The 27,409-nt window shown below is 40.7% G+C and overlaps 1 protein-coding gene across 2 annotated transcripts in view; it reads right to left on the reverse strand.

Moving 5' to 3' along the window:
* armh3 (armadillo like helical domain containing 3) overlaps window positions 1-27,409 on the reverse strand; it is a 221,722-nt gene that overhangs the window by 59,403 nt on the left and 134,910 nt on the right. For both annotated transcript variants that reach the window (XM_028795718.2, XM_028795717.2), the window contains exon 24: window positions 13,065-13,143. In XM_028795718.2, coding sequence (XP_028651551.1) covers window positions 13,065-13,143 — 79 coding nt within the window. The remainder of the gene's footprint in view (window positions 1-13,064; window positions 13,144-27,409) is intronic.

Genomic DNA, 27,409 nt, shown 5'->3' on the forward strand with positions numbered 1-27,409 from the left:
GTGTCAACCCAAGCCAACACTTACGTGGCGGCTGGCTTGAAACACAGTGCCTAAAACAATTAAGTGAAATTAAAAATATTCAGGCCACCTTTACATTGCTACATCTGTAAAGGAGAAAAAAGTAGACATATTGTGATAGCAATGACTTGGATATGACTTTTCTGTGTATGTCCACAGGTGCTGACTGACTTTTTATTCTGAGTGCCACAATACATCTAGTACCCTGCTGCTGCCTGTTGGACACCTCCAAAACAATAAAACAATTCCACCTTCAACCTGCCTGCTCTTTTATATCTCTTGATATTCTCACACTGTTGCTGTCTTACTAACCAACCTGTATTCCTCCTAATCTTAAACCAAATAGTCTGACCTTAACTGACTACCCCTCACCCCTAGTACTCGACTCTTCCTGTGCCATCAAAAGAAGTGTTTTTCTTTGGGCTACATCTCAATCTTGACTCCTGTTCCTTACAGCTGTCCATGTAGCAGCAAGGTACTTCAGAACATATTTGTAGTGAAGGATGCCAGTGGAGTGTGTGGCAAGCAGGACTGATGCAACTCACCATGCGAGTAAAAAAAAAAGTCAAAATATTAATAATAATTCAGCAAAGCACAGTGCCAGTGCATGTGGCTTGTAATGATTTCAGCATTTCGTGGTTATTTTTATGGCATGCTCTCATGATAAGAACTCATGCTCCCAGCGGTCAATACTAGACTGAAGACAAGACTGTGGTGCTGATGTTTCCCTTTTATAGGGTGCACTTGCTTGGGATTTTACTGGTTTTTATATTTAAATAAGTTTTGTTTTCAGTTGATATTTGTTCTTGCTGTGGCTGCCACCTCAGCCATTACCATAATGAAAACATTAAATATATAAAAAAAAAAAAACCAAACAAATGTAAAAGTAAAACCCACAATAATTAACTTCGTTTAAATTTATTCAGATATTTACTTTCATTTTAATTTGAATATTTGAACATTATTTTTAGGATAATTTAACAGCCCTAGTATATAGTATTACTAGAACTCTGCAAAATATGAAGCTGCAAAACAAGAATATCAAGGTTGGATGAAGTATTTGCAATATTTTAAAAGATTCTCTGTTCAATGTACACAATCTTGAGAGATTTCAAATGAAATTAAGAACAGTATTCTTTTAATTCAGAGTTCTCCGAGTTGTTTTTTTATTCTGAGCAACTCAACAACATGCTAATTTCTACAGATATGAAGATTAAGAAAACAAGTAAGTGGACAACAGTTGCCAAAGAGTGTTTAAAACAGCTAGTATTATACTTTAACCCTTAACATGTAATTTTATGAAAATGTTAAATGCTAGGAAAGACTGGAAGATAGCATATTGGTATAAAAATTTGGAAAAGTACAGACCAAGAAGCTTAACTTGTATCTGTGGCAAAATGGCATAACTGTAATAAACAAAATGGAAAAAATCACCTATCCAGTATGGGTGCATTGGCCAACAGTAAGGGGGTATTTGAAGAAATCAAAAGAATACAGCATTGGCTACCTGCCTTCTTGGGCATCAGATGTCAATATGACAATGTGATAAAGATAAGCAAAGACAGTGGAATTGTTAAGGGGTTTAAATGAAGCTACAGTTATTATAAATCTCTTATCTTTAATTAACTTAGAACACTATGATGTTTTTGATTTAGTAGTTGCAGTCAGAATTAATCAATTTTGCTTTGTGATACAATGATGTAGGATTAATATCTGATTCTCATACTAATTAAAAATAATATAAAACACTCTAATACAATATGCATCATGTATTTCTAGTATGTAGCATGACAATAAAAGGTAGAAAATTAGAGACTAGAATGTGATTTCATGCACTCCCCAAATACATTTGTACCTGGGAAAGGCCCTAAAAGCAAATTGTAATTTATTATTGCCAACTATAACCTGTTGCGCTATTTAAAACTGCTGGGGGTCATAAAGCTTGAATCTGAACATATTTAGTCCATAATTCTATAATTCTGCACCATCCGTAATCTTGAGACAATAGCTAAAATTAACACCATATGATTTCTATTAGTTTTTTAATCTTTCACAATAAAGAATCTAATAAATTCCATCCTTTCAACATAATAAATGCCAAATTTTAAGTTATTCCTTGTTCTTCTTCCTCTAACATCCTGTTTGTCTTTCCTCTTCCACCAATTACTTTAATACAAATTTTTCTTTGTTCACTTAAGCTATCAATGATTTGATCTCTAAAATGAAACTGAATCCCCACTATACTCTTAAATCTTGCCCGAATGTAGTAGTCCTAACTGCAACTAGAATAAGCTCTGTGCAAGCTGATTTCAAAGTAATTTACCCCTCAAAAATCTTGTGTAACTACCCTGATTTGAATATCTAATGATTATAGCATTACGCTCTCAGCTAATTTGCATCTCAGTTTTACACTGTCAGCATGGCACTGTCAGATCTAAACACTAACGTGGAGAATTGCACATTTACTAAAGTGACTTTAGCTGCAGGTAGTAGTTCCCATTCCATTTTACTTTATGGTGCCAAGCAGAGTTGTGTTGTGGTGCAGCAGTCTATTAACCACCGAAAGCGCTGTGAAGAAGCTGTCTTTTGTTACTGTTCTGCCTTTGTCCAGAAATGGCTCCATAAGCTTTATGAGCACAATCTCGGAAAGTCTTTCTCTCATGGGACAACTGGGATCTTTTCCTAAATAAAGAGTAGCATTGCACATGAAAATTTGTCATTTTTTCATACGTTCTGCATGGGTGTCTTTTTTGTCAATGCACAAATACCATGATAGTCTGATAGCAGTCACGGGGCATCGTATCTTTGATTGTCGGTACAATAAATAGTTCTGAGCAGGCATCAACCAAAACACCAACTATGGTCATCGTTGCTCTAGTGAAAAGAATGGACATAACACCATCAACTCAGACAGAGAGAGAGAGAGGCAAGTTCGTTGTACCACGTGAACGTCACTGGCAGAATAAAACTGAGTAATAAAAAAAAGTGCTTTTACAAGTAGCCAAAATTTACACTGGGTGTTACAGACTCAAATCAAATGTATGTTTTTATTATACTAGTCAAAATGAGGAGCACCTGGTCTCGAACCCGCAACCTTTTGGTTACAAGGCAGCAGTTCTTACCTCTGCACAATCCAAGACATATCAATTTTCTGTCAATTGACATTTGAGCTTGGGTTTTTAGCTCATTGACAGCAACATGTAAATTGAATGATTTTTTTTCTTTGGATATAGTCATGAATAGAAGTGCACGTTTGTTTGATAATTGGACTAAAGTCTTCACCCATTATACGCTTCACGTCATTATTACTATAACATGGAAAAGGTTTCTGTTTTAGGTAGGTGTTCAAAATTTCTTGCCTCACATTTCCTATCATCCATACAAGTCAGGTCTTGAAACCTGAAAAATCGATCATAAAATCAGTCCTCAACTTATATGGCCGTTCAAAAATGCAACACTTATTTTATTTAAATTTTTTATAACATCTTTTTGCTTGCTCCAATCTCACACCAGTTTCTCAGACACATGGAATTTTGTTGCGGCAGTGCAGTTACCAATTTCTTTCGCCACTTCATCAACTTTTAATATAAAACTAGCTTCATATTTTCTTCTGATTGAACGCACCATCGTAGATATGAGATGCTCTTACGATAGAGGTATATGAGGGTATGATATACAAAAATCACAAAACAATGCAAACGTCGCTTCGGAATAGTTTGGGTATTACCATGTGATTACATAGGCACAATACATAGAAAAAAAAAGGCATTGTGCTCCGTGTTACTCTCTCAGGTGGGTGTTAGCATATCATAATTTCTTGGACCAATAGCGTGAGTTTTTCACATTTGACTTATACGACGACATTATAAAATAGCGGAAATTATACGGTAAAATCAAGCCCCAAATTATCCATGGGAGTATTTAAACGCGAGTATATATGGTATTCCAAATAATAATATATTATTTACCCTATACAACTCCAGGCACCTCACACCCAGAAAAAGAAACTTGAGCTGATAGAACTTCATCTGCGTCAGTGGGGGATGGGATAGCAGGCTGCTTGTGCTGATTGACACATTTGAAAAACAAAGACTCTGGTTTAGAGATGCAAAGGAATTTAAGGTGGCCCAGGATTCTGACTTTTTTTGTAGACTTCAGGGATGCTGGTGTTAAACAACAATTTGTGATTCTTGACAACAATAGGTCCGATGGAGCACCAGTCTCCTTAAATAGACGGCACATTATACGACTTCTAGTCATACGGGGTGTTAAACTTAACAACTGCAGTTCTTGGAAGTTTTTGCCTTGAGGATGTCAAGGTGCATGACTAGTCTGCGTGGTCCAAAAGAACCATGCTCCTTCTTTCTTCAAGACCACATTGTATGTGTTGTACATTTATGGTTATCAGCTCTCTGCACACATATAATGCTGATATCTGTCAGGATTTTGCATCTAAGTGTTAGCTTGTACAACTACAGTAGCATAGATCATTGAAATGAACCATCAATATTGCCTTGTGCTGGATAGGTTCAGGGTCCCCAAGGCCTTAAACTGGACAAGCATAGGAATTCGATGGGTGGATCATTATAATCTTAAATTAAAAAAAAAAGCAAAACCCTGGAACTCTCTCATTAAAAAAAGTAAGTTCTATCATTAGATTATCAGTTACAGTATATTATAATGTGGCTCAATTGATCTGGTGTTATTTATTTAATAACAGAGGAAATCAGGAATTGTGAAAATGATTTGTCACTGCACCTTACATTAGAAAATGTGACAAAACAATGAATGAAACATGACTTTACATTTTATAGATAATGTCACTGATTGTGGGGTTATAATGTCACATCCTAAAGTCATAAAGCTGATCATCATTAAGTGCATGATTGTTGGCTTTTTTGCTGCAAGCTTTAATGCACTGTTTATAAAAAGTTTGAACTTTTGGGAATATTATACTCTTATTTTATTAAAATGGAACAAAATACATGCATGTGAACTTATTATGAAATGGTTACAGTTACAGGGTATCTTCCACCATACTGAGAAAAAGAAAATAATTATATTTTTGTTTTCGTGTGAACAATACCCATTCTCTTTATTTGCTTATAAATACAGTAAGTATGTCTATCAAATACAGTAGTCTGTTTATTATGAATGATATCACTCTTGTCACTGAAGTCCATACTCATGAAATGTTTTCTATTACTGTTGTCTCATGTAATTAGATACTACTTAGTTTTCCTTTGTCTCAAACAAAATATGTTAACCACCACTGTCACTTCTTTTATTTTACAATGTAGATAACTAAAAATAGCCTGAAAACTCAACAATCCAGGTGCTTTGCTGAAATGTTTTTGCCATATACCCTAACACTGAATAATTTGTAATTAACATTTTTCATTTTTCAAACAGAACAATGCAAGTCTGTCAGTTGTGTTTTTTGGCAATTAAATACCTGGTGCTTTAATGTAACTTTAAATAAAAGTAACTGAATACTTTTGAGTAACTTACAGTACTGCCAGAAGATTCATTTATCAGTGCTATGGAAATGTACTTCTGATCAGCCTCTGTCCATATGATTCGGTGCTCTCAATATTTAATGCAAAACTCTGTAGTACTAACGTGTTGTAACGTGATTACATCTTGCATGAAGAAGGGGCCTGAGTTGCCTCAAAAGCTTGCAGTCTTTTTAGTTAGCCAATAAAAGGTGTAATTTTGCTTGACTTCCCACCAATGCATGTGTGTCCAAAGATAATGGGACTGAGAGTCCTCTCTGCTGGAAGAAATGCCTGTTGAAAAATTCTAAAAATATTGTCATACTTGCATATTCCCTATTCATAGTATATTTTCAGAATTGTAATTTAATTAATAAATATAAATCTGATATATACCAATACTGGCTTATTATATTGCCTCTTGAATATACTGGTTAAACCTCTCCTGCTATATTGTTTCAATAATTGCTGAAAATGTCATACATTACAGTTTGTCCATGATCACTGACATATCATTATATGCAGTTGTAATTAATAACCAAGAAAGTCTGCTTGGGTCTGGATTATTCTATGATGCCCCTTAATGGTTAAAAGAACATGGTGGTTTAACAATGGCAAGATCACAATCTGCATAATGAGGAGGAGGACTGTGTTCTGCAGGGGCAGTTTCATTTTGCACTGCAGAGAAAGTGTGAACATCAATTTTGTATGTGTGGAGAAGAATATATTTGAATGAAATAACTTCTGAACATTTTCCAACAAATAAAAGCATACAGCTTCCATCACAAAAACACTCATCAGAATCAGTTCTTTCATGCTTAACTATACTTGTTAGTACTCTAGCTCACAGTATGCTTACAATAGAGCTGTTATGACCTAGAACAGATCTAATTTTACACATTTATCATATCTCAACTACAATATCAGTCAAAAGGCTGGACACACCTAAAAATGTTGATATTTTTGAGATAAATTAATACTAGAACAGAATAGGAAGGCCCAGATGCAGAACTATATAAGAGAATACATACATCAAAGCCTGTAGTATGAGAAATGCATGCCTTACAGGTCCTCCGTTTGCTTCTTCCTTAAACACACACCAGAACAACACTGAAAAGATTTAAATGGGCATTGAACACAGACATTGGATGAAAGATGACTGGAAAGGCATATTATGATCAGAATCCTGGAGTCATCTTTTCTCTGCTGCAAATAACAATGTTATTTTCATGTATTTAAGGAAGAAACCAGCTTTATCAAGATACTAATAAAGCAATATGTATGGCTATTATTGCTTGAAATGACAGATTTTAATTTATTATTTGCATATGACTGGATATCCCCATTTTCACGAGCCATTCCTTCCAAGTGATCTAATGGTAACCACCCTTAGCATTTTAAATGATTAATTAAGGAGAAGATAATTGGCTAGTAGATAAACCTCTGTTTCACCACTGCTTTTCTGCTCCCTTTGGATGTAAGGTAATGGAATTTGTAATGTTCAGAAATGGCCAAAATGAAATTCCTTTCTCAAAAAACATTTTTTTGCGGAATAAATGTGTGACAGTTGCCAAGAAAATTAAGATTTCACACCAAGGTGTCTATTACTGTACTGAGAAAAGAGGGCATACTGGATCTGGAAAGAAAAAGAAGTGGAAGACACAGATGCAAAAGTAAATAAGAGGATAAGTACATCAGAATCTGTAGTCTGAGAAACCAACTCCTAGCAAGTTGTCATTTGGCTTCTTTTTTTTAAAAACATGTAAATTACCAGTCTGATCTGCAACACAGAAAATGACCCCAGGATGATAATCATTTTTCCAGTCACCTTCTGTCCAATATCTGTGTTCATTTGCCTATTTTAATCTTTTCACTATTGTAGATGACACTGGTATTTGGCATGTATTTAAGGAAGAAGCCAACTGAGGACCTGTAAGGCATTTGTTTCTCAAACAATGGAATCTGATGTGCTTATTCTTTTAAACAGTTGTGCATCTAGTACTTCCCCTTCCTCTTCTATTATGGTATCAATTTCCATCAAAACATGAAAATATCTGGATGTGTCCAGATTTTTGACTGGTACTATAAATCTTCAAAACTATTTCATGCCACATTAGAGTGTGGAATACCTGGGCTGGGTGGCCAAATTTCTGAAGTTTGCTCAACACTAATATTACCTACACAAATGTCATGAAGTATAATTAATTTCTGTACTGAGGTTACTGACCAATATAGTGTTCCTGGAGAGTTACATGTATATACAGTATGTCACTGTTAATTATATACAAGTAAAGTTTTGTGCTCTCTTCATTCGTAAATTTATTGAACCCACTTAAACTGAATACTTAACTCAAAACTAGGTAAAAGGCAATCATAGCACAAGGCATGAAACAACTCTGGACCATGTACAAGCCCATTTAATGGCACACTAACCCACATAATCATGCTTCTCACACAAAGCAAATCTACGGTCACCTTTATACCTGACCACATCTTTAGGTTTTTTTAGTGAAAACCTATGTAGACATCACAGTGGCTTGGGCCTCCTGCAATCACAAATTTTCTTTTAGGACCACTTTTTGACCTAATTAAAATGACAAATTGACAACAAAGTAAAAATAACCGGGATGGCAACATTCCCCTTCTGACAGTTGTCAAATGTCTTTATTTGAAACCATCAGTGGTGATCATGTTATGTTGCCGAACTACATAGCCTTGTGGATGCATATGCAAATTAAAATCACCAAGGTGAATTCCTTGACCTGAATGAAAAACTACCTTTTTGGGGTAAAAGGAGCAGAGTGCAGGGGCAATTCGTAAGCCCATGACTGTAAGACAACATGCTCTAGAAGCTGTTGCTAGAGTTACTTTACGGAAAAGAAAGTGTAAATGCTGAAATCAGGCTAAACTGACCCAAATTTGAGTTATTATTTTGAAATCGATTGCAAAAAAATTGCACAGGACACCTTTTTGTGATATGCTTTACTTTGTTTAAGAGTTTCCCTCTAAAATAACAGTATAAACATAGAGGTACAGTAAATAAGGATATATACTATGTTATGCTAGATTATCTATGTGACTTGTTTATCTGTTTGAATGATGGTTTACTAAAGTACTGATTGTCTACAAATGATCAAAGTGGTTTAAAAAATATACCCACATCTACCCAATTGGGAGGTTTCATTATAAAACATTTTAAGAACATTAGCATTTAAGAACATTAACATTTTAAGAACATTAACAAGAACCACTATTTTAAATTAATACATGATCTTACAATCACCGCCACCTTATTGTGGTGGAGGGGTTTGCGTGTCCCAATGATCCTAGGAGCTCTGTTGTCCGGGGATTTATGCCCCTGGTAGGGTCACCCAAGGCAAACCGGTCCTAGGTGAGGGATGAGACAAAGTGCAGTTCAAAAGACCTTCTATGATGAATAAAAAATTTGGATGTTGTTTTCCCTCGCCCAGACGCAGGTCACCGGGGCCCACATCTGGAATCAGGCCTGGAGGTGGGGCTCGATGGCAAGCACCTGGGGGCCGGGATGGCACCCATGGTGCTCGGCCGGGCACAGCCCGAAGAGGCAACATGGGTCCCCCTTCCCATGGGCTCACCACCTATGGGAGAAGCCAAGGAGGTCGGGTACAGTGTGAGTTGGGTGGTGGCCGAAGGCAGGGACCTTGGTGTTCCGATCCTCGGCTACAGAAGCTGGCTCTTGGGACGTGGAATGTCACCTCTTTGAAGGGGAAGGAGTCTGAGCTAGTGCGCGAGGTTCCGGCTAGATATAGTCCGGCTCACCTCAACGCACAGCTTGAACTCTGGAACCAATCTCCTTGAGAGGTGCTGGACTCTCTACCACTCTGGAGTTGCCCCCGGTGAGAGGCTCAGAGCGGGTGTGGGCATACTTATTGCCCCCCGACTTGGAGCCTGTACATTGGGGTTTACCCCGGTGGATGAGAGGGTAGCCTCCCTCCGCCTTCGGGTGGGGGGACGGGTCCTAACTGTTGTTTGTGCGTATGCACCGAACAGCAGTTCAGAGTACCCACCCTTTTTGGAGTCCTTGGAGGGGGTGCTAGAGGTCATACCTTCTGGGGACTCCCTCGTACTGCTGGGAGACTTCAATGCTCACGTGGGCAATGACAGTGAGACCTGGAAGGGCGTGATTGGGAGGAATGGCCCCCCCGATCTGAACCCGAGCGGTGTTTTGTTATTGGACTTCTGTGCTCGTCACGGATTGTCCATAACGAACACCATGTTCAAACATAGGGGTGTTCATATGTGCACTTGGCACCAGGACACCCTAGGCCTCAGTTCGATGATCGACTTTGTGGTCGTGTTGTCGGACTTGCGGCCACATGTCCTGAACGCTCTGGTGAAGAGAGGGGCGGAGCTGTCAACTGATCACCACCTGGTGGTGAGTTGGCTTCGATGGTGGGGGAGGATGCCGGTCAGGCCTGGTAGGCCCAAACGTGTTGTGAGGGTCTGCTGGGAACGTCTGGCAGAGCCCCCTGTCAGAAGTAGCTTCAACTCCCACCTCCGGCAGAACTTCAACCACATCCCGAGGGAGGTGGGGGACATTGAGTCCGAATGGGCCATGTTCCGTGCCTCTATTGTTGAGGCGGCTGACTGGAGCTGTGGCCGTAAGGTGGTCGGTGCCTGTCGTGGCAGCAATCCCCGAACCCATTGGTGGACACCGGCGGTGAGAGATGCTGTCAAGCTGAAGAAGGAGTCCTACCGGTCCCTTTTGTACTGTGGGACTCTGGAGGCAGCTAATAGGTACCGGCAGGTCAAGCGGAATGCGGCTTCAGTGGTTGCTGAGGCAAAAACTCGGGCATGGGAGGAGTTTGGGGAGGCCATGGAGAACGACTTTCGGACGGCTTCAAGGAGATTCTGGTCCAGCATCCGGCGTCTCAGGAGGGGGAAGTAGTGCAGTGTCAACACTGTATATGGTGGGGATGGTGCGCTGCTGACCTCGACTCGGGACGTTGTGGGTCGGTGGGGGGAGTACTTCGAAGACCTCCTCAATCCCACTAACATGCCTTCCAATGAGGAAGCAGAGCCTGGGGACTCGGAGGTGGGCTCCCCCATCTCTGGGACTGAGGTCACCAATGTGGTCATGTGGATGAGATACACCCGGAGTTCCTCAAGGCTCTGGATGTTGTAGGGCTGTCTTGGTTGACACGTCTCTGCAACATCAAATGGACATCAGGGACAGTGCCTCTGGATTGGCAGTCTGGGGTGGTGGTCCCCCTCTTTAAGAAGGGGGACCGGAGGGTGTGTTCCAACTACAGAGGGATCACACTCCTCAGCCTCCCTGGAAAAGTCTATTCGGGGGTTCTGGAGAGGAGTCCATCGGATAGTCGAACCTCGGATTCAGGAGGAACAGTGTGGTTTTCATCCTGGTTGCGGAACAGTGGACCAGCTCTACACCCTTAGCAGAGTCCTGGAGGGTGCATGGGAGTTTGCCCAACCAGTCTACATGTGTTTTGTGGACTTAGAAAAGGTGTTCGACCGTGTCCCTCGGGGAATCCTGTGGGGGGTTCTCTGGGAGTATGGGGTACCGGACCCCCTGATAAGGGCTGTTCGGTCCCTGTACAACCGGTGTCAGAGCTTGGTCCGCATTGCCGGCAGTAAGTCGAACCCATTTTCAGTGAGAGTTGGACTCCGCCAGGGCTGCCCTTTGTCACCGATTCTGTTCATAACTTTTACGGACAGAATTTCTAGGCGCAGCCAGGGTGTTGAGGGGGTCCGGTTTGGTGGACTCAGGATTGGGTCACTGCTTTTTGCAGATGATGTTGTCCTGTTTGCTTCATCAGGCCGTGATCTTCAGTTCTCTCTGGATCGGTTCGCAGCTGAGTGTGAAGCGGCTGGGATGGGAATCAGCACTTCCAATTCCGAGACCATGGTCCTCAGCCGGAAAAGGGTGGAGTGCCCTCTCAGGGTTGGGAACGAGATCCTGCCTCAAGTGAAGGAGTTCAAGTATCTCGGGGTCTTGTTCACGAGTGAGGGCAGAATGGAGCGTGAGATCGACAGGCAGATCGGTGCAGCGTCCGCAGTGATGCGGGCTCTGCATCGGTCTATCGTGGTGAAAAAGGAGCTGAGCCGTAAGGCAAAGCTCTCAATTTACCAGTTGATCTATGTTCCTACCCTCACCTATGGTCATGAGCTATGGGAAGTGACCGAAAGAACAAGATCGCGAATACAAGCGGCTGAAATGAGTTTCCTCCGCAGGGTGTCTGGGCTCTCCCTTAAAGATAGGGTGAGAAGCTCAGTCATCCGGGAGGGGCTCAGAGTAGAGCCGCTGCTCCTCCACATCGAGAGGAGTCAGATGAGGTGGCTCAGGCATCTGATCAGGATGCCTCCTGGACACCTCCCTGGTGAGGTGTTCCGGGCACGTCCAAACGGGAGGAGGCCCCGGGGAAGACACAGGACACGCTGGAGGGACTATGTCTCCCGGCTGGCCTGGGAACGCCTTGGGATTCTCCCAGAAGAGCTAGAAGAAGTGGCCGGAGAGAGGGAAGTCTGGGCATCTCTGCTCAAGCTGCTGCCCCTGCAACCCGACCTCGGATAAGCGGAAGAGGATGGATGGATCTTACAATGTTACCATTTTTATCCCCCAGCTTATTTAAGATTGAGACTTGCAGAGTTAAGGATATTAATGGGAGTTTTAAGCCTATAATCAAGAACAAACAACATATAGGATACATAGCTGGGCAAGGATTAGAGACCTTAATTTATAACTTTACATCTATATGGCATCATAATGCTTCAGTGTTGCACAAGTGTCACTTAACAAAATCCAAAATAAAGAGGGCATAACTAAGGAGGAGTCAACGCATTTTAAACTTCTATAGCAACAATGGAGTTTGACAAGTACTTTAATAAGGAATGACAGCAAGCAGTTTGCAAATATTGAAATACTAATTCATGTTCCTATATTTGCATATTACTTTGTTAACAGCACTCCAGCTAGCAATAGGAGCTGCATATAAATACTTTCATTAAAAAACCATTAGAAACTCTTTCACCAGAATTATCCTAACGAGTACTGTAAAATCCTGTCAAAAATACCCAAAGGGTGGTAATTTTTATGCTAGATTTTATGTTGAACCTTTGTCACTGGCCTCTCAGAAGATAAGATATGTAGGGAGCTAAAACTGCCAGTGATAATTAACATTTGAAAAGCCAGAAAGACTGGAAAAAGAGCAGCATGAACAAGTAAATCTTTAAACTCATAAGGTTTTGTGTTTGCCATTGCAGCATAGTTTTTGATCACAGATAACCCATTTAAAATTGTTAAAGCGAAGACTGCCAGAAAATCAATTAATCTTTAATTCATGCAGCACTTATCAAAGTAAAGATTACATCAAACAAATCAGCGAATATATGCATCTAAATGCATAGAATACTTACAAAAAAAAAATGACCATGGTGGAAAGTTGCAATAAAAATTAACATCCCAAAAATAAGGCAGGTACAAAATATTCAGTTTAAAAATAATTAAACACAGGCATAAAATATACTGTAATCTGAAAAATGTTTCATCCCTACCTGGTCTTCAGATAGCTGGGATATGTGATTCACAGCAGCATAGGACTCAATTTTTGGATTAAAATGATTAATGATGGCTCTGAAATTTAAAAAAAAATATATATATGTCCAAGACTACCATTACAGACAGCTTAAAGATCAATATTTACATTTAAAGAGTGCACCAAAAGTATTATATAATCTGATAAATCATCTAAAATAAAGACTTATCACACGGTTGGTAAAGATGATACTTACAACAGAGCTGTTATGACTCTTGCCCCTAGATTTTGGTAACTTCCACAAGAAAAAAAAAGCTGAAACATCTAAACCTGTTTAAGATGTGGATCACTTTTAAAAGTAGGTCATATATTGGAAAGTGTTTGAAAACTCAGCACAATGCTGTTGAATATGATTTCTAGTTTAAATACTCAAAACACTTTACACATACACACAAACAACATGCTGTTGTTGCCTGTTCTATAATATAATCCCCTGAACTCGGTCTCCCTCTTAATAAAACCAAACAAAAAAATGGTAAATTTATCAATATAAGAAACAAAATTTTTTAAATATTATCAACATGATATAAAATTAGAGGTATCTCCAAGGGACAAATTAAGTCCATAATGACTGCATTGAAATGTCAGCATATCAACACACATGTATTCACACTACAGAAGACGTTTACTGTTTATGCCCAAGCTAACATTACAGCAATGATTTTATAGCAAAACAGAACTATGTACACAGATCATTCATTAGAACTCAACAGCCTGATAATTTCAAAAAGTTAAAAAAAAAATTGGGGGGGGGGGGGGGGGTGGGTGCATATGAGGCAGTTGCTTTATGAGTGTCTGAACGAAAAAACTGCTAAGCTTTCAACTACAGTCGCTGATGTATATTAGGGTCTATGACAGTGTCCACCTACTTTATGAGATACCTGAATACCCTTATGCCAGTCAGGTCTCCAAACCTCAGCAAATAATTTACCAAAATCTGACAGGCAAGCTGTATTTTTAAACTCCATACTTGAAATCTATCTTCTTTTATTTCGCTGTTTGGATTGTTCAATTGAAACATCAGGAGCAAAGTCTGGCTGGCTATTTTAATATTTTTTTGCTTGTTAAGGTATTTGCTATTAGAGTCCATGTGTTGACACACTGAATTTTGCCTACAGACTACAGATGTTTACAGTAAGACTTCCTTTTAATCTTCCAATACAGCCTGAAACATTTTGGCAATGCTAATGAATCTCAGGGACTTTGATTATACTCAAGGCCTTCAAAGAGCAAGTATGTGCTGTGACTGCTACACTTTATATTAACAAAACATATCCAAATTCAGTGATCAAGCAAGTAATTTGCAAATGACAACAAAATTAAATAGAAGACTGTCATATAGTATATGTTGCGTGTAGGACATTCACAAATAAATCTGCTTATTTTATAAACAAATAAAAAAGTAGGAACATTAAACTCTATCCTAGAGAGTCCACATTTACACTGCTACAGTATGTGCATTTCTGATCACCTCAATAGAAAACAAGATACACCACAAACTAGCAGTTTTGCAGAGAAAAAAACAACATGTACACCAACTAGTTAAAAGCTGCTCTGGCAGGCAAAAGGAACTAAGACTCTTCAGACTTTAGAAGTGAAGGCTAAGAGATGGTGGGGACACAAATGTTCATACTAATCAAAGCAATGATGAAGTTAAACCACCAGAATTACTTCAGTTGAGTAGTGAATCATTTATTCATAGGCAAAAGAGCATTTAAGGCACTAACTAGGAGGCACTTCACATAAAGCATTGAATGAACTTACTGATTAAAGTGGGAACCCTGGTGACTTATGGATAAGTCTGCTAAAATATTGAGACAGATTATCAATTAGCTATGCAAACATGCTTGACTAATGGAATGATCCAAGCTTATCTGTAAAGTTTGCCTTCTCATTACCCAGTATTAAATAACATTGACATAAGAAATATCAGATAATATACTTTGCAAGAATAATGTACTGTACAACTGAGAAGACAAAACAAATGTAATCCTGCTGAAATGTACAAGAAATAGGTATAGGAACACACAGAAACAAGTATGGAAGAGTTGTGATTTGCTCTCCTGTTTGCATAAAAGATATGCCATTGTACCCCTAACCTGGACCAGCAGCGTCTCCAGGAAGAAAGCAATATAAATAATTTAGTGCTCATACATGCAATGGATGGAATGTAGTTGTTTAGGCTGGTTTTTAATTTCCCCTTTTCCTTGTTACCTATATGTATTAAATCTTCTCACAGTTATTGGAATATGCTCTTTCAGTTCCCTTCTAATCTAAGCAAACATAAGCTAAAAAAAGCTGTTCAACACAACAACCTAAATATGTTTAGCACTTAAAAGACTAGTCATTCTGGCCAAATGACATTCATCTCTTTCTAATACTGTCTGCAATGTTTACTGATTATCTTGTTTTAATATATTTAACAAATTAATTGTAAATCATGTGATTTTTAAATTTAATGTGCCCACCAAAAAAACAAACTTATGTATACTGCACTTTACATAAAGGGTTGTGTGAACAGCTTCGTGGACTCAGTACTTTGCTCTGTAAATGTTATGCTCTTACCAGTGTCTCCTCCACATACAAAGTTCAAGATATTATACAAATAATTTGTAAAACAACTGGAAGGGTCTCATACACCACCTGGCAAAGAAAATAACAGCACAAGACAACAATAGTGTCTTTATTACATATTTGCCCTAACAGAACACCTTCTTCCTCATAAAAATCATTTTTATCTTCTTCACACACCAGGTGAGCTCTTGCCACTCTAGTTCTCTTGACTCCAAACTCACTTGGCCAGGTCGTGGAGACTTCTTTCAAAGTTCAACATGGAAGTACTTCTAAGCATACCATGAGTGTAGGATGGAAAAGACAAAGTCCCTAACAGACAGTGATCTACCCCCCACAGCCCTGGAGCTCCACAGCAGTATTGCCTGCCTGCATTGTATTTCCCGGGTAACTTCACGGAGACGAAAACCACAACAGCTGGGGAAAGGTGCTGCCGCCGTACATGCTCCTGTTCTTCCATTATATTGCCTGTCTGTCTGGGAAAGGCATCACCAAACAACCCAAACTTGTTATTTAACTTGCTGTAAACTCCTTTTACAATTACCCTTTCTAAATTGGAATAGGATGTTTTAAAACAAAAGTGAAATGTTTGTAACTACAAAAGGAAACAAGTTAGAAAATGTACTGAGTATGAAGAAAACAAAGGTTGTTGCTGGAGCATGATTTGTTTTCACATTCTTTGTTTATATTGCAATTTTCTCCTTGTCTTTTCATCAATCTTGGAGGGATATCCTGATCTTGGTAGAGTAATTTTGGATACTTTTTTGCCTTCCTGTTCTGATTGATACCTTTCAATGATATAATCACCTTCATGCAGACCATGGCTTTTAGAGTATGTTGCAACCAAGAGGATATCAGAATAATCCTACAGGAACAGCCAAACATTATCTGAGCTCAGTCAGAGCCACTTTAATTGATATCGGGTGTATATTAACTACTATTTGAGATTTATTGTGATTGGTTAATTCTGAATGCTGCCACATCCTTGATTATTAAAGGGTATGCACACTAATGCAACCAGTTTTTATGATTTTTTTTCTTCCTTTTTCACTATACAGTTTCTGATTTATATTCAGCTTCTTTGTAAATATTGCAACTCTGCAATAATGCGAGAATAAATAAATAAAGCGCTGAGAACAAATGCCGGTATCGGTGTGGTTCCCTATTTACCCGATGAGGTAAGAAGGCGGTGTCGTAGCAGCAGAGCTGGCACTAAGCTAAAAATGAAGCGGCTTGCGAGAAAGTGGCGTTTTAAGCCTTCGGTGCCTTCTGTGATTCTGGGGAATGTGAACTCAATCTCAAATAAGATCGACGAACTGGCTGCGCTGGTGAAAAATGTCAGAACCTACAGAGAATGCAGTTTGTTGTGTTTTTGCGAAATGTGGCTATCTACCACCATCCCAGATGCTAACGTGGAGCTACCCGGGTTTAACACAGTTAGAGCGGACAGAGATGCAAGTACCTATGGGAAGCACAAAGGAGGAGGACTTGCTCTCTATGTAAATACAAGATGGTGTAACTCTGGACATGTTAACGTCAAAGTCTCCACTTGCTGCAGGGACATCGAACTGTTGGCCGTAAGTTTGCGTCCCTATTACTTGCCCAGGGAGTTCGGACACATCATTGTTGTCATCGTGTACATCCCTCCTCGGGCGGACGTTGAGACAGCAAGTGACATCATCCATTCTGCTGTTGCTAAGTTGCAAACGCAGCACCCTGAGGCGCTTGTACTAATCGCTGGAGACTTTAACCATGTGACGCTGAACATAACATTACCTGCCTTCTCCCAGTATGTGGACTGTAACACCCGGGGAAATATGACTATTGATTTACTGTATGCAAATGTTAAAGACGCATACAGCGCCACCCCGCTGCCTGCGCTTGGGAAAGCAGATCATAACCTGGTTCTGCTTCAGCCTCACTACAAATCAAAAGTGAGGGTCCTACCTGCAACCACACGATCATTCAGGAAGTGGACCCCAGAAGCTGAGAATGCTCTTAGAGAATGTTTTGGAACTACAGACTGGGATATCCTGCAGGGCTCACATAGTGAGAACATTAAGGAAGTTGTTGACTGCACTACTGACTACATCAACTTCTGTATGGACATTGTAGTTCCAGTACGAACTGTACGCTGCAAGTGACATCAAGGGCCTTTTGAACCAGAAGAAAAGGGCTTTTAAAGGCGGTGATCAGCATGAGCTCAAGCGCTTGCAGAAGGAACTCCGAGTCCAGCTCAGGGCGGCGAAGGAGCAGTACAGGAGAAAGCTGGAGCAGAAGTTGCAGAATAACAGCATGAAGGAAGTGTGGGATGGGATGAAGATCATCATTGGCTGCAGCTCAAAGCGGGGTACCACCATCGAGAGAGACGTGAAGAGAGCAAACCAAATGAACAACTACTTTAACAGGTTTGACCACCCTAACCCACTCTCACCTCGGAGTACTGCACCCTCCACACATCCTTCTGCTGATACCAGCATAGGAGAGACATCCTCACCCATAATTACAACAGCGCAAGTGAGCAGAGAGCTGAGGAAGACTTCGTACCAGCAAAGCAGCGGGCCCAGATGGAGTATCGCCACGACTGCTGAAGGTCTGTGCATCGGAGCTGGGGGGTCCTCTACAGCGCATCTTCAACCTGAGCCTGGAACAGGGGAGAGTCCTGAGGCTTTGGAAAACATCTTGCATCACGCCAGTCCCAAAGGTATCATGTCCTAGTGAGCTGAATGACTTCCGGCCTGTTGCTCTGACATCACATGATGTGATGAAGACCATGGAGAGGCTGCTGCTTCACCACCTGAGGCCACAGGTTCAACATGCCCTCAACCATCTAGAGTTTGCATATCAGGAGAAGGTGGGAGCGGAGGATGCCATCATCTATATGCTACATCGATCCCTCTCTCACTTGGACAGAGGCAGTGGTGCTGTAAGTTTTATGTTTCTAGACTTCTCTAGCGCCTTCAACACAATCCAACCTCTGCTCCTTAGGGACAAGCTGACAGAGATGGGAGTAGATTCATACCTGGTGGCATGGATCGTGGACTATCTTAAACACAGACCTCAGTATGTGCGTCTTGGGAACTGCACGTCTGACATTGTGGTCAGCAACACAGGAGCGCCACAAGGGACTGTACTTTCTCCGATCTTGTTCAGCCTATATACATCGGACTTTCAACACAACTCGGAGTCCTGCCACATGTAAAAGTTCGCTGATGACACTGCTATCGTGGGCTGCATCAGGAGTGGGCAGGAGGAGGAGTATAGGGACCTAATCAATGACTTTGTTAAATGGTGCAACTCAAACCACCTACACCTGAACACCAGCAAAACCAAGGAGCTGGTGGTGGATTTTAGGAGGCCCAGACCCCTCATGGACCCCATGATCATCAGAGGTGACTGTGTGCAGATGGTGCAGACCTATAAATACCTGGGAGTGCAGCTGGATGATAAATTAGACTGGACTGCCAATACTGATGCTCTGTGTAAGAAAGGACAGAGCCGGTTATACTTCCTTAGAAGGCTGGCGTCCTTCAACATCTGCAATAAGATGCTGCAGATGTTCTATCAGACGGTTGTGGCGAGCGCCCTCTTCTACGCGATGGTGTGCTGGGGAGGCAGCATTAAGAAGAAAGACGCCTCACGCCTGGACAAACTGGTGAGGAAGGCAGGCTCTATTGTTGGCATGGAGCTGGACAGTTTGACATCTGTGGCAGAGCGAAGGGTGTTCAGCAGGCTCCTATCAATTATGGAAAATCCACTGCATCCACTAAACAGTGTCATCTCTAGACAGAAGAGCAGCTTCAGTGACAGACTGCTGTCACTTTCCTGTTCCACTGACAGACTGAGAAGATCGTTCCTCCCCCAAACTATGCAACTCTTCAATTCCACCCGAGGGGGGTAAACGTTTTTACCTGCATTATTATCAATCTTTAATCTAATATTGTTTTTTGTATCAGTAAGGTGCTGCTGGAGTATGTGAATTTCCCCTTGGGATTAATAAAGTATCTATCTATCTATCTAAAGGTGGAAATAAGTTCTTACAGGATTTATCACGGTTTCATTTATTACACAAAATCTGAGATTTTGGCAGGGGTGTGTAGACTTTTTATATCCATTGTACTTGATGGAGAGTTAAAATCTATGTTGAAGTCTGCCCTGCATGTGTAAGCAGCTAACCTTATAGAAAGTTCCTGGCCACATGAGTGTCATAGCTGGCATTTGAATAACCCGTATTAAGAATTTGTTTTGCCATAATGGTTGGCTATAAAACATGTAAAACAGGGAAAATGTAAAAGTTGAAATAACTTCTCTCAGAGTAAGATTCAAAGAATAAATGAATCAGTAATGAATGCTGTACATAATGTTTCTCCATATTAAGATAAATAATTTTAAAAAATTGCTAATGCCCTTTAAATTCGAGTCTTTTTCAAATTTCAAAAAATTGTACAGCATGAAATGAGCTCCCCTGAGAAATCTTCATTTAAGAATGTGTACAAAATATTAATGAAATCTATCCAATGGAAGCTGAATTGCTTTGTGTAGATAGCCAGGCCTAAACTGAACAAAACTTGGGGGTGTCCCTAAAAATAAATTTTAAAAATATGTTAGGGTGTTATAAATTATCAGAGGCCATTACTGAGTATGTGAGAAAAAATTGTAGCAAACAGTAGAAAACATTTATAAGTGGGGTTGGAAGACAGAAGTCTGCAAGTTCTTGGACATCAAGGATTAAGATCCTTTATAACAGTAGAATTACAGAAAGAGGGCAAATATTTTAATAGAAAACTAATAAATTGGAGCCCAACAGTGGTCAGACTGGAAAAGGTGTGAAGCAGCGGTTTCTTGTTTCTAGTTTGTGCAAGTATTTCCTGTTTTCTTGTTTCCTGTTGCACATAAAATAGGAAAGTAAAAGTCATATTAGGCACAGTGTTGCTGTTTATTTAAATAAATAAACAAGCCCATTATCCGGGTGAATCCGTGGTAATGAAACCAAGGCAACTTCAATTGCCAGCAGTCAGTAGAAGTTTGCAGGGGCCAATGGGAGGAGGGAGTCAGCATTCAGAGTGAACTAATCAGAGCAGAGTTGTAGATGTCTTTCACACACTGTGTCGAAGAGTGTTATTTATCAGGAAAAGTAGTTGTTCTGTGTGATGCTGGTCAAAAGAGCAAGGCATCTACTTAGATGTGCCAGTACAAGGATAGAAAAATAGTAGTAGAAGAATCCTCAATTCAGGGCAAGTTGATTAAAGTTTGTGACAAGATTTTTATACGGAATGTTGTTTACCGTAAAGTTTTTTTAAGGTGTGTGACATCAAATGTAAAGCCTGCGGGGACAATGAAAATAGTATCATGAGTGCCTACTTAACTGGGCCAGTGGGACAACATCAGAGATAGAACATCATCCCCTGACCAGAGTAGTTCCTTTCAATCACCCGACAATTTTTTTTCCTGATGATTTCAATGGTTTCTAGGAACCCGTGGTCTTTACAGCATGGGCTTACACAGCTAGTGTATAAACATTCTTTTATAGATTATTATTAGCTTAAAATTGCATTATACTTGATAATAAAAAAAAGTTCATGTACACAAAGAATAAGGGGTTAGACATTTGGAAGACAGTAAAACAAATCAATAAAATCTATTGCCTCCTACCTTGATTCTTATTGATCTTACTATGCTAGTTCTTATAATGAAAGTTTCATGAGGACAATTTTGTACTATGATTATTTAATGAGGCAATATCCTCAGGTGTATCCTTTTAATTTATCTTTTTGAGAGTGGATATCTACAGAATAATGTATCATTTAATGTAGCTCGTAACCAACAGGCTTTTTTAAGTAAACCAATGATTTTCGCAACAACTAATTTACAAAGGACTTTATACTGACTTATGAGTTACATATTATTTATAGAACATTATGTTAATGCTAAAAAATTCTGATTAATTCCATAACTTACTTTAATAAATGCAACTAGCTGCCAAACAACATTCAAGATTCTAGCACATTAATAATTCTAAAACGTTTATATTTTGTCTCTTCATTTCAAGTTCTTTCCAGTTTCATAGGCATGAAACTTGGAAAATTATTGAAGATTATTACTTCCAAATCGTAATTCTCACAAAGGAGCCAACTATAATATTAAATGACTCCAGCCAACAAAATATAAAAAAAATATACTGCATGATTTATTAACACTCCATTGTGACTTTAGGATGCTAGATCATTAGAATAATTATTTTGTAGAAGCATTCTACTGATATAATTATCCACAGCAAATGGTTTGAGAACAGCAATGGGACAATGAACAATCCAAAAATCTTATGATTGTACTAAATCATTGTCTGGGACAGAGGTATCAGAACACACACCTTAGTCAGACCTGGCGGTAATGTGCACTGGTAAGTGTTACGGTGGTCATGAGACCCACACAGCCCAGTGGGGCTTAATCCAGAAAACCAGCTGGATTAAACACTAATACAAAGACAGAGCATCAGTAGGAGCAAGGTTGGTAATATGAACATGGGACTGGGAAGGATCCATAGGAAATCTAGCACATATCCCTTTTCCAGGATGTATTCATCTAACACCTCAGGAAGGTCGTTTAACTGCAAATCAGAAAATGTCAGTAATATTGATTTTGAATTAACACTATTCAAGACTTCAGTAGTAAAGATGGATGCAGCAGCTGTTGTCGACCCATGTGACAACCCCCAGGACTTGCTAGTGGACCCTAGAGATAAGGAATGCTGTGAAGCTGAAGAAGGATTCTTTCTGCGTAAATTTAGCAAAGCTGATGTGGATATGTAGATTAACTTTTGCTCTTTCACTTGATGATTCTACAAGGGTCGGTAGGATGTTGCCCACAGACAGAGCCTAGGAAAAAGGAACTGAATAACCTTTTAAAATGGTAAGCAAGTTTAAGCACTGCCATTCAGAGCTTAAAGGTGCAATTGCCATTAGTTAGAAGCTCTAGCCTGGTATTTGACCCTCAACTTGGTGGAAAGTAATCCAAAAAAACACCTCAAAGTCAAAAGACATGGAGTTCACTTGACTGGTAGTAGGCACAGGGGCTGGATTTAACATTTCAAAGTGCTTGATGAGGCACAAGCTACCCTACCCTGCCATACTGTAGGTATGGTGTGTTGTGGATGGTGAGCTGCATTGGATTTCCGCCAGGTGTACCGTTTGGTATTAAGGCCAAATAGTTCGATTTTGGTCTCATCTGACCATAAGACCTTTTTCCACTTGGCATCAGAATCTTCAAGGTGTATTCTGGCAAAACTCAAACGAGCCTTAATGTGGCCTTTCTTGAGAAGTGGCTTTTTCCTTGCGACCCTCCTGAACAAGCCACAATTGTGGAGCGCTTGTGAAATTGTTGTCACATGCACACAATGACCACTCTTTGACATAAAATCCTGTAACTCCTTCAAAGTGGCCATTGGCCTTTTAGTAGCCTCTCTTACCAGTTTCCTCCGTGCTCTTCCATCCAGTTTGGAGGGAGGGACGGACGGATCCAGGGAGGGTCCCAGTAGTACCAAACACTTGCCACTTCTTTATTATGGACTTTACTGTGCTCCTTGGGATTTATAAAGCCTTTGAGATTTTTTGGTATCCATCTCCTGCCTTCTGTCTGTCCACAACTCTATCCCCGAGATCTTTTGAAAGTGGCTTGCCACCCATAGTCAGTTGTTTGCTGTCAGTTGCACTACCAAGCAAGGGAATACTCCTGGAACAGCTGTTTTTATGCTTCACTAATCACACTGATTACAATTGATCACAGGTGAAAGCCAGTAACCATGGTCTGCAATGGAAATGGTGGTTACTTATAAACTGATTGAGTTTACAAATATTGTTTAGGAGGGGGTGATCCTTTATTAATCTCAGTATGTCTTATTTTTTATTTTTAAAATTCTTCTGAACTGTAGCTGTGATTCTTTCACTTGGATGTTATAGATTGCATTGAGTAAGTAAATCTGGAAAAAATATTGGTTTGTGTGTTTTCATTTAAGGCTGTAAAGCAAAAAAAAATGGGAAAATTTCGAAGGGGGTGATTCTTTTCTATACCCACTGTAAGTCATAAAAGAATTTGATGATTTTGTGTCTTTTATTTACTACTTTGTGTTTATCTCTTTTTCCATTCATTTTTTGAATAATAAATATTTTACTTTAATATGTCTTAGCCTTCCTTCTATTAAGTTTGATATGAGTGCCACAACTAGAGTGTCTCCTATCTGTTAAAACATGTTAACAGCGACTAAACTTGCTCCTTGGTAGTTTTCTTTATATGTTTGTTTTTGGATCCAAAGCAAATGATACATCTAGCATTAAATTTAGACAGGCCTGTAGTGTAAACATTGTCACACACGTGCAACTAGGAGGACGTTGTATGGACCAAGCAAAGGTAATTCCACGCCAGGGTGGTGGGGTGCACTAAACCTTCTCCTGTTATCTCTACAGACCAGCCACGGGAAAACCTGTCTGATTCAGAGCAGATGACGTCACTTCCAGTTCCGGCACCCAGAAGAATATCACTTCCGGTCCTGGCACCCAGAACAACATCATTTCTGGGCACCCACTCTGACATCCAAAGAACATCACTTCCGTTTCCCTTACGTCACTTCCTGTCCGATCCCTTAAAGCCGCCATCTTGACAAACCATCGACAGTTCTGTTTTGGACTCGGTATTGAGAACATCTCTATACTATTTAAAGAACCTTTTGCAGCCAGGAATAATATACAGGTGGCTGCCCCAAACCTTTTTAAGTGTGTCGAGTCTATTCCTTTTACGGTGGCATAGTCGGCAAGATGATGACCTCCTGGAGAGAACGGAAGTCAAACCAAAACAAGGACTCGACACACTATACCCAATGCAAGAAAAGTCACATGGTTAGGGGGCGTGTCAGGAAAACCTTGAGTATGCTCCGACCCATCATCCTGTTAAAGGTCCAGGGAAGAGTAGAAATGGGACCCACAGGTACAGCCTGGTGCGTCTGGGAACACATTGGGGACTTATTATGGTCTCTCGAGTATAAGGACTGCACCAAAATATCCCACAAAAGGCAAACATTTTGATAACGGTGGGAGAAACCCAGGCTGGCAGGTAGAAAACCTAATAGCCTGGACATATAAACCTGCTAAAGCAGTGAAAAAACAGGCAATGGCTTTATGGGCGAAGGTGGCTACAACCACATAAACAATCGAGCCATCAAATAGTGGAGCAGGTGGCCTGCGCTTTGTTGCTCCATGCCCAGCCTGAAAAAAATCGTCCAGCTGGCCTGGGGCTATACTGATATTATCTCGCTAACCGAGGCAATAGAACACCTCAGGGCAGAAACCGGCTTGGGAGTATCAAAACGGAACTCGTGTGAACCCTGGTGTACTTGCATCCCTAACATAGAGTCTTGAAGCTACAATGCAAAGTGTACTCGAGTGGAACCTGAGATGCGTCGGCCGGCTCCGTGAAGCAACGATGGGGTCTGCGGGCTGCGCTCACTAACCCTCTGGCCTTTGCACATATGGGGGAAGTGCTAGTTAATGTTATTAAGGTTATAACTTTATTTGATTCTGGCATTAACATTTCTGTTGTTGCTCGCCATCTGGTGTTACTGCGACAGTGGTTAAAGATTAAAACCCGCATTACCTGCATTCACGGGGATGTCCGGAATTATAGATCCGCCAACTGTTATATATGTCAGGACGGCATATTAAAAAAGTTGACGGTGATGGATAATCCTCCGTTCCCCATGGTATTAGGCAGAGATTGGGTTGACATTAAAAGCAGTAACACAGACGCTTCTTCCCCAAGATCGCTAGGTCTAGTCAAGGACGCAGAATCAGTGCCCTCAATTTCTTGCATGCTGAGTATACAGCCGGCCGGGGAGTGGAATTCGGCCTCTGGTGATGACGTGGAAACACCCGGGACATCTCAGCCAGATACATTACATCCAATGCGACAAGGTCCTCACTTTGTGTTAAATAATGACTTGTTGTACCAGGTGGCAGAACATGAGGGAGAGATAAGGTCACTGTTGTTAGTACCACGGACTTCGTGGAGACAAGTCTGTTACTAGCACATACCCATCTGCTGGGAGCCCATTTGGGACCCGAAAAAACACTTGAGCGGATTAAGCTCCGACTGTTTTGGCCCGGGATTAATGAGGAGGTCTGCCGCTTTGTACATCCTGTCCGGAGTGTCAATTGAGGCAGATTCCTAGGAGGGACTGTGCTCCTCTAGTTCCATTACCCTTAATAGATGTCCCTTTTGAGCGTATTGGGGTCGACATGATAGGACCCCTTGAACCCTCAGCCAGAGGTCATAAATATATAATGGTCCTGGTAGATTATGCTACCCGGTTTTCGGAAGCTGTTCCACCGCGTTCAGCTATTCCAAAAGCTATCGCACGGGAATTAGTAGAGGTCTTTGCGCGAGTTGGTATCCCTAAAGAAATCCTGATGGATCAAGGGACGCCTTTTACCTCGCAGACGTTCAGGGAGACTGGCAAGCTACTTCAAATAAAACATTTAAAAACCTCTGTATATCATCCTCAAACTGACGGTTTCGTAGAGAGGTTCAATCAAACTCTCAAACAAATGTTATGTAAGGTAGTCAACGAGGATGGAAGGGACTGGGATCAGCTCCTCTCCCTTGTCCTTTTTGCATATCGGTAAGTCCCACAAGCCTCCACAGGGTTCTCACCTTTTGAATTACTATATGGATGACAACCCCAGGGCATATTAGACATTTTAAAAGAAGGCTAGGAGGAAGAGGCCCTCCTGTCAACAAATATATTGGAATATATTGTGCAATTATGCAATAGATTTGAAAAGATCAGACCTATATTGAAAACACATATGGAAAAGGCGCAAGCAGCCCAGGTCCGATGCTATAACCGTGGTACGTCTCTTCGGGCGTTCTGCCCGGGAGATCGAGTCATGGTTTTAGTTCCTACCTCACATTCTAAATTACTGGCTCATTGGCAAGGACCCTATGAAATTAAGGAGAGGAAGGGAATGGTCGATTATTTGGTGAAACAACTGAATTGTCGTCCCAGCGAGTGGATTTATCATGTCAATCTGCTGAAACTGTGGAAGGACAGGGATTTCGAACCCTCCTCCGGACAGCCCCGCTCTCTCTTCGCTCATAAATTACACCTTAATTTTGGAGATAATCTGACTTGCCAACAACCACCGGAGCTCGAAGGAGTTATCCTGTCTGTCCCTGAGGTAGTAAGTGAAAATTCAGGACGGACGTCCCTGGTTGCGCATTATATTGTGACGAAACATGGGGTTATAATCCAAGAATGCCCGTACAGAATTCCCGAGGCAAAAAAGGCTGAAGTGGAGCTGGAGATCAGACGAATGCTGGACCTTGGTGTGATTGAGGAAAGTTATAGTCCCTGGTCCAGTCCTATTGTCATGGTCAGTAAGCCTGATGGAAGATGTCGGTTCTGCAATGACTTCCATCAGCTTAACCAAGTCTTCCAATTCGATGTTGCGAGTGGACGACCTCCTCGAATGGCTAGGTAATGCCAAATTCTTGACTACTTTAGATATGACTAAGGGGTACTGGCAGGTTCCCTTAACAGACTCCGCTAAGGAAAAGACTGTGTTTAGCACCCCTAGTGGGCTCTGGCAGTATCGTGTTCTCCCATTTGGATTGCATGGGGAACCTGCGACATTCCAACATCTGGTGGACAAAGTGCTCCATCCTCATAATTCATATAGTGCTGCC

This window comes from Erpetoichthys calabaricus, chromosome 2 (assembly GCF_900747795.2).
Source record: "Erpetoichthys calabaricus chromosome 2, fErpCal1.3, whole genome shotgun sequence".
NCBI lineage: Eukaryota > Metazoa > Chordata > Cladistia > Polypteriformes > Polypteridae > Erpetoichthys > Erpetoichthys calabaricus.